Source organism: Otolemur garnettii, unplaced genomic scaffold (assembly GCF_000181295.1).
Source record: "Otolemur garnettii isolate 467f Iridium unplaced genomic scaffold, OtoGar3 scaffold00013, whole genome shotgun sequence".
Lineage (NCBI taxonomy): Eukaryota > Metazoa > Chordata > Mammalia > Primates > Galagidae > Otolemur > Otolemur garnettii.
In genome coordinates, this window is record NW_003852408.1 from 14,283,718 (window position 1) to 14,292,730 (window position 9,013).

At 39.7% G+C, this 9,013-nt stretch overlaps 2 protein-coding genes across 2 annotated transcripts in view; both read right to left on the reverse strand.

Annotated features, from left to right (window-relative positions):
* The window catches only part of RUFY4 (RUN and FYVE domain containing 4), a 46,318-nt gene that overhangs the window by 31,021 nt on the left and 6,284 nt on the right, over positions 1 to 9,013 (reverse strand). The window lies entirely within an intron of this gene.
* On the reverse strand, positions 7,638 to 8,702 carry LOC100954571 (C-X-C chemokine receptor type 2-like). The gene has a single exon (XM_003784968.1). The coding sequence runs from the start codon at positions 8,700 to 8,702 to the stop codon at positions 7,638 to 7,640; it is 1,065 nt and encodes a 354-aa protein (XP_003785016.1).

Below are 9,013 nucleotides of genomic sequence, written 5' to 3' on the forward strand. Positions count from 1 at the left end.
GTAAAGTCTCCATCTTTCTTTATGGCTGCATAGTATTCCATGGTGTACATATACCACAGTTTGTTGATCCATTTGTGGATCGATGGGCACTTGGGCTTCTTCCATGACCTGACAATTATGAATTGGGCTGCAATAAACATTCTGATACAAATATCTTTGTTGTAATGCTATTTATGGTTGTCTGGGAATATAGGAAGATCTACATTTAGATCTTTGAAGATTCGTCATACTTCTCTTCAAAATGGCTGTATTAGTTTGCAATCCCACCAGCAGTGTAGAAGTGTCCATATCCACGCCAGCATCTGGTGTTTTGGGACTTTGTGATGTGGGCTAATCGTTTAGGGGTTAGGTCATATCTTAGAGTGGTTTTGATTTGAATTTCTCTGATGATTAAAGATGATGAGCATTTTTTCATGTGTTTGTTGGCCATTTGTCTGTCATCCTCAGAGAAGTTTCTGTTCAAATCACTTGCCCACTTATAGAGAGGGTTGTTTGGACTTTTCTTATTGTTTAATTTGAGTTCTCTGTAGATTCTAGTTATCAGGCCTTTCTCAGATTCATAACATGCAAAAACCTTCTCCCATTCTGAGGTGTCTGTTTGCTTTGTTTGCGGTACTCTTAGATGTGCAAAAGCTTTTTAGCTTGATTAAGTCCCAGTTATTTATTTTTGGTGTTGCTGCAATTGCTGGGGGGTCTTCCTCATAAAGTTTATTCCCAGGTCAATATCTTCAAGTGTTTTCCCCACATTCTCTTCCAGAATTTTTATTGTTTTGTGTTTTACATGTAAATCTTTGATCCAACGAGAATCAAAGATTGTGGCTGGTGTCCTAACCACTGAGCGATGGGCGTGCCAAACCTCTACAAAATCACCATTTTTGTCAATGTTGAAAGGTGTGGATCCAGTTTCAGTCTTCTGAATACGGATAACCAGTTCTCCCAGCACCATTCGTTAAATAAGGATTCTTTTCCCCATTGCATGTTTTTGTTAGGCTTATCAAAGATTAAATAAAGATGTGTGGCTGAGTTCATCTCTAGATTCTTTATCCTATTCCATAGATCTGTGCCTATATTTTTGTGCCAGTACCATGCTGTTTTGATCACTATGGCCTTGTAGTATAACCTGAAGTCTGGCAATATGATGCCTCCAGAATTGTTTTTATTTCTAAGAACTGTATTTGCTATTTAGGTTTTTTTTCTGGTTCCATATGAATTAATGTAGTATTTTTTTCAAGATCTTTAAAGTATGACATTGGTGCTTTGATGGGGATTGCATTATATCTATAGATTGCTTTGGGTAGTGTGGACATTTTAACGATGTTGATTTTTCCCAGCTGTGAGCATGGTATGTTCTTCCATTTGTTGACATCTGCTATTTCCTTTCTCAAAGATTCATAATTCTCTTTATAAAGATCTTTCACTTCTTTTGTTAGATATATTCCCAAGTATTTAATCTTCTTTGGTGCTATTGTAAAAGGAATAGAGTCTTTGATTTTGTTCTTGGCTTGATAATTGTTGGTGAATACGAAGGCTATTGATTTGTGGGTATTGATTTTGTAACTTGAGACACTGCTATGTTCCTTGATCACTTCTAAGAGCTTTGTAGTTGAGTCCCTGGGGTTTTCTGGGTATAAGATCAGGTCATCTGTGAAGAGGGAGAGTTTGACCTCCTCTGCTCCCATTTGGATTCTTTGTTCTCCTTCTTTTGCCTGATTGCAATGGCTAGGTCTCCCAACACTATGCTAAATAGCAATGGAGACAATAGGCATCCTTGTCTGGTTCCATATTTGAGTGGGAATGCTTTCAGTTTTACTCCATTCAATACGATTTTGGCTGTGGGTTTGTTGTAGAGATAGCCTCTACCAGTGTAAGGAATGTGCCTTCTAAGCCTATTTTCTTGAGTGGTTTTTTTTTTTTTTTTTATCATGAAAGGATGCTGGATATTGTCAAAAGCCTTTTCTGCATCAATTGAAAGAATCATATGGTCTTTGTTTTTGATTCTATTTATGTGGTGTATTATATTTATAGATTTGCATATGTTGAACCAACCCTGTGTCTCTGGGATTAAACCCACTTGATCATGGTATATAACCTTTTTAATGTGCTGTTGTATTCTGTTTGCTTATAGCTTATTGAATATTTTTGCATCAATATTCATTAATGATATTGGTCTATAGTTTTCTTTTTTTGTTGGGTCCTTTCCTAGTTTGGGGATCAGGGTGATATTTACTTCATAGAATGTTTTGGGGAGAATTCCTTCTTTCTCTATATTTTGGAAAAGTTTATGCATTATAGGAACTAATTCTTTTTTGAAGGTTTGATAGAATTCTGGTGTGAAACCATCTTGTCCAAGGCTTTTATTTTGGGGAGATTTTGTATAAATTATGCTATTTCAGTACTTGATATGGGTCTAGTCAAGATTTCTAAATCTTTCTGGCTGAGGTTTGGAAGGTATTGTGCTTCCAGATATCGGTCCATTTCCTCTACATTTTCATATTTCTGGAATAGAGTTTTTTGTAGTAATTGTTGAGAATCTTTTGTATCTCTATGGTATCTGTTGTTATTTCTCCTTTATCATTTCTGATTATAGTTATTAGAGATCTTGTTTTTCTGTTTCTGGTTAGTCTATCCAAGGATTTATTGATTTTGCTAATCTTTTCAAAGAACCAACTGTTAGTTTCACTAATGTACTGAATAATTCTTTTGTTTTCAATTTTATTTACTTCTGCTCTAATTTTGGTAATTTATTTTCTTCTGTTAGTTTTGGGATTAGATTGTTCTTCCTTTTCCAGTTGCTTGAGATGGCTTATTAGGTTGTTAACTTGCTCTCTTTCTGTTTTCTTAATGAAGGCTTTCTGTTTTCTTAATGAAGGCATCTAATGCTATAAATTTCCTTTTAAAGACTGCCTTTGCAGTATCCCATAGGTTATTGATAGATTGTGTCTTCATTATTGTTTTGTTCCAGAAATCTAATGATTTCCTTCTTGATTTCATCTATGACCCAGCTATCATTCAGCATTAGGTATTTAGTGTCCATGATTTTATTTGAGTATGACAATTTCTATTGTGTTGAGCTCAACTTTTATTTCATGATGGTCTGAGGAGATACAGGAGATAATTTCTATTCTTTTGAATTTGAGATAATTTCTATTCTTTTGAATTTGTTGAGGTTAGTCTTGTGACCTAAGATATGATCAATTTTGGAAGATGATCCATGGGCTGATGAGAAGAACACGTATTCAGTTTTGTTAGGATAAAGTGTTCTATAAATGGCTGTTAAGTCCATTTGTTCTAGGGTCTTGTTTAAGTTTATTATTTCTTTGTTTAGTATTTGCTTGGAGGATCTGTCCAGTACTGCCAATGGGGTGTTAAAATCTCTAGCTATTATAGTATGGGAAGATATCATATCGTTCAGATCAGTTAGGGTTTGTTTAATATATGAAGGAACAATCAGATAGGGTGCATAGATGTTAACTATTGAAATCTCTTCATATTGTGGTTCCCTTGACCAGTATGAAGTGTCCATCTTTGTCTTTCATTATTTTTGTTGGTTTGAATCCCATTGTATCTGCATGTAAGATTGCAATGCCAGCTTTTTTTCTGCTTTCCATTTGCCTAGAATACTATTGCTCATCCCTTTACCCTGAGTCTTGTTATATCTTTTGAGGTAAGATGAGTTTCTTGTAGGCAACAGATACCTGGCCTGAGTTTTTGTACCCAGGCAGCCAGCCTATGCCTCTTTAGAGGAGAGTTAAAACAATTTGCATCAATTGAGAATTGATAGATGTGGCAGAGTTTTGGCCATCTTGTTCTTCAGAAGTCCAGAGCTTAATTTTGTGCCTCTCACCGTTGTGGAAGCTAGGCTTTGTTCTTTAATTTCTGGGTAGGTTTACTTTGGTGATCTATCCTCCTGGTGCTTGTTATGAAGAATGAGTCTGAGTATTTCCTGTAGAGCTGGTTGAGTTATGGCAAATTTCCTCAGCATGTGCATGTCAGTGAAGTATTTGATTTCTCCATCACAAATGAAACTCAGTTTAGCAGGGTATAGAATCCTGGGTTGGCAATTGTTTTGTTTAAGAAGGTTGAAGGTCAACGATCATCCTTTTTTGGCTTGGAAAACTTTGGCTGAAATATCTGCAATCATTCTTATACTTTTCCCTTTGTAAGTAATATTTATACCTGGCTGCTTGCAGAAGTTTCTCCTTCATTTTAACTTTGGAAAAATTAATTACAATGTGTCAAGGAGAGGCTTTGTTTGGATTGAATCTTGCTGGGGTTCTGAAACTATCTACTATCTGAATTTCTCTGTCTCTTGCAATATTTGGGAATTTCCTCACCATAATATCTTGGAGCAGAGAATTTGTGCCTTTGGGACCATCTTCTTCTCCTTCAGGAATCTCTATAATTTGGATGTTTGATTTGTTGGAATTATCCCATAACTCTCTCAAGGAATATTCTGTTCTTTTTCTCCATTTTTCTGCCTCTTTGAATGCTTGAGATAGTTCAAAAGTCTTGTCTTCTTCACTACTCAACTCTATTTCTGAGGAACTCTACTGTATTTTGAAGCTCCTCAAATACCTTTCAATTCCTTAAACTCTGCTATATCTTTCCTCATTATGTCCGTATCCTTGGTGACTTTGTCTTTGAATTCATTAATTTCTTGAGACAACTTCTGAACTGTTTTTTGGTTCTCTGTTTCCATCTTTTCCTCCAGGCCTATTATCTTATTTGCCATTCATATTCTAAATTCTGTTTCTGACATTACAGCAATTTCTCTGTGAATGGGATTCTCTGTTGTATTTTCTTTTATGTCCCCAGGAGGCCTCGATTTGCTCTGATTTTGCATGTTCATGTTGCATATTGCCAGAGTTCTTCAGCTGATTTCTCCTTATGAGTATTTTCAGCTTCTTCCTCTTTTTCAATATGTTAATAATACTTTTTAGTTGAATTGATAGGGTGTCCCTGATGAGTCCACTCCTCACTGTTGAAATGCTACTGCTGCACTGACAAAAGCAGAGAAGTGGTGAATCTGCAGCATCAGACAGTGTCTCCTGGGGGACAAGAATCAGTAGGTAGCACTGGCCCACCCAGAGTTCCAATCAAAGTCACTCTGCCAGTGCTGGCTCCACCCACCAATCAAGCTCACAAGGCTACTCAGCTGACTATGCTCAGAGTTCAGGAGAGATGATGCTCTGGGCATCATCCAGCCAATTGAGCCCTGAGCACTGAGGGCTGCAGCTCTGTAGACAGCATAGGCCCAGAGCTTAGACAAAGTCACTCAGACACTGGGCACAGTCTGCCCAGTCAAGCTCAGGGGGCTGTGGCCTGATGGGGTTGTAGGTCTAAAGTTCACTTAAGAGTTGCCCTCCATTGGAATTTTCATTGCAGTTTTTCATTTCCTTCTGGTCCTGATCTAAATCTTCAACACCCACACCACCAGGCCCACATTCGTGCCCTTTCTATTCGGCTTCCTGGTTCTATTTTCCCTCTGCAGCAGCCAGCCCTATCTAATATACTATATGGTTTACTTACTTACTTTGTTTATTGTCTACTCCCTCACCCAGATGAGAGCTTCATGAGATCAGTTTGTTCATTGCTGTATCTGCAGAGCTGAGATCAGGGCCTTGAACATACTAAGTGCTAATTGAACTCAGAAGAGCTCTCTGCTTTTCTGGTTCTTGACCAGACTGATCGAGTGAATTCCTTCAACACTCTGCACCTTCTAAGTCCCACACTTGGTGTTCCTGATGTCTGTTTGCCCAAGGATGTAAGACCACCTATGCACCTAGGACAAGTTTATTCCTGTAACACATAGCCAACAGCAGGAGATGTGGGCTGGGGATAAGGGGAGGGCAGATTGATCTCCTTCTCAGCTTTAATCCTTCTCTCTACTAGTAGCTGAGGGGTTTATTTCATGTAAAGTCCCTCACCCAGGACCTCTGCTCACCTGCCCCACCTTGCTGTAGTAATTTGGATGCTTTTTGTCAGACTCAGTAGAGTGCTGTGGCATCATAGCTTATAGCAATCTCAAACTCTTAGGCTCAAGTGATCCTCTTGCCTCAGCTTCCCAACCTGTAGTACCTTGGACTATAGGTTCCCACCGCAATGCCTGGCTATGTTTAGACATGGGGTCTCGCTCTTGCTTGGGCTGGTCTCAAACTCCTGAATTCAAGCAATCCATCCGCTTCAACCTCCCAGAGTGTTAGGATTACAGGTGTGAGCCACTGTGCTCAGCCTTGAATGCTTTTGGTTGGAAGTAGTAAAATAAATACCCAACTAAAAGTAGTTTATGCCAGAAAAGAGATTTGATGAATACATTAAACATAAAAAATTATACATAGTTATTTCAGCATTTTTTCAATGGTTAAAATACCTTTAAGGGCCTTGATTTTTTTCTTTTTCTTTTTTTTTTTTTAATTAAGTTATATATACATAGATCATGAACACATTTATGCCTTTGTGGGATTCTATGTGTTGATTATTTGTACAAATTGGAGTGCTTACATCCTATTAATCAACATAGCTTTCACTTCATTTACTTAATCACAGTGTTAAGACATTTATGTTCAATACTTGATAGAGTTGCAATATGTTAATTGAAATAAAACATTCATGAAAAAGTTTACTATTTTAATTTTTTTCATTTTAACAATTTTTAAGTGTGTAGATTAGTGGCATTAATTTAACTTCACATTGTTGTAAAACTATCACAACTGTCAATCTTCAGAACTTTTTCCTCATCTGAAAAATAAACTCTGAACCCTTTAAACAAAAATACTCCATTGTCTTCTGTCCCAGCAGCCCCCTGGGAACCACAATTACCCTTACTGTTTCTACAAATTTGACCATTTTAGGTATCCCCATATGCAGACTCATGATATTTGTCCATTTATGTCTGGCTTAATTCACTCAGCATAATGTTTTCAAGGTTCATCTTTTCTGTAATGTGTATCAGCACATCATTCACTGGTAAGCCCGAATGCTACTTCATTGCAGGTTTATAGCACACATTTTGTTTATCCATTCATTCATTGAACATCTGAGTTGTTTTTACCTTTTGGCTTATGAATAATGCTGCTATCTATGAACATGGGTGTACATGGGTGTACATGTATCTGTTTGAGTTCCCCCTTTCAATTCTTGTGGGTATATTCCTAAAAGTGGAATTACTAAATGATGTGATAATTCAATGTTTAATGTTTTGATGAAAGCTGTGATACTGTTTTCCACAATGACAGCATCATTTTACGTTCTCATTAGCTAAGGACACTGGTTCCGGTATCTCTACACTTGCTATTTCATGTATTTTCCCCCCCTATGATAACAGCCGCCCTAATGCATGTGATGTGGTATCTCACTGGGGTTTTGATTTATACTTCTTATACAGCAGAGTGCTCTGGGCCAATGGCAGGTTGGACAGGGCTCTAGTGATGGCCTGGAAATGATGATAGATGGGGACACCAGGGCAGGCTTTCTAAATCATGCAGTGGAGCCTGGTGAGGATGTGGCCTCCACTCCTTCCTGCAACCACAATGGGTCTAAACTGACATTCACATTGTGAACAGCCAGTGGATGTTAGTTTGGAATGGGATAATGAGGGGAAGGGAGGAAACCTGAGGGAGTGCACTGAGGCAGGAGTCTCAGAGAGTAGTAGAAATGTTCCCTGAAGAAGAGTCTACAAAGGAAGGCTTGCTGTCCTTGGACAAGAATTCCTTGCTGATGAGGCTGTGGGTGGCCAGAATCCTCAGGAATCCATGGCGAAACTTTTGGCCAATGAAGGCATAGATGATGGGGTTGAGGCAGCTGTGAAGGAAGCCCAGCATCTCAGTGGCTTCCAGGACCAAGTCAATGTTGTTGCGGAGGTCACAGGTGTCCATGATCACCTGGGTCCTCATAAGGGTGTCTGCCAGCAGGACCAAGTGGTACGGCAGCCAGCAGAGCAAGAAGATGAGGATGACCGCAAAGATGACCCTCATGGCCTGGTACTTATGTCTCATGTGGGCCTTAATCAGCGTGCAGAGGGAGAATCCATAGCAGAACAGCATGACCAGCAGAGGCAGGAAAAAGCCAAAAGTCTGAGGCAGGATCCGTAGTACCATCCGCCATTTTGATGTATTTATGCCCATGTCCTCATAGCAGACTGGGTTGGAGAAAGGAGGGTAGATGGCCTTCCGGAAAATTATGGTGGGAAGGGCCAAGCACAGGGACAGGGCCCATGTGCCTATACAGGCAAACTTGACCAAGTGGCGCTTCAGGGTGAGCGTGCGTGTGGCATGGACAATGGCCAGGTAGCGGTCCACACTGATGCAGGCCAGCAGGAGAATACCACTGTAGAAGTTGACTTCCTTCAAGAGGGACACTAGCTTGCACAGGGGTGTGCCAAAATTCCAGCCATTCACCTTGGAGGCGGCCCAGATAGGCAAGGTCAGAGCAAAGAGTAGATCAGCCATGGCCAGGTTCAGCAGGTAGATGTCAGTGACAGAGCGGCTGACACGGCTGTACAAGATGACCAGCATCACCAGGGAGTTTCCCAGCAGGCTCAGCAGGAACACCAGGGCGTAGATGGTGACCACTGCATACTTATTGATTCCTAGGGATTCTGACTGGCATGGGGCAGAATCTGGTAGAATAGGGGGCAGGTCAGTGCTGTAGCTGTAATTACTAAAGTCTTCATTAAGGAAATCTTCCCAGTCAATATCTTCCATTTTTGTGGTAAATTTAAGTCCTGGCCTACAGAAGAGATATGAGAGTTATTGTACAATAAGCCCTCCCCAGGTTCATGCCTGTCCTCCCTAGACACCAGGATAGGTTAATTTGCATGAGCTTGCATGTTGCATGGAAGTAATTTTACAAATTTGTAAGTGGGAGGGGGATCAGTGTTATGGGAGAAGTTTAGTGATACATGATAAAATACTGTAGTTCTTTTCAGCATCAGAGAGAGATTCTTAGCATTTCTGGGACATGGCCAGACTCCATCGAAAGTTCCCTTCAGATAGTCCCTACAGGCCCTGCAGTC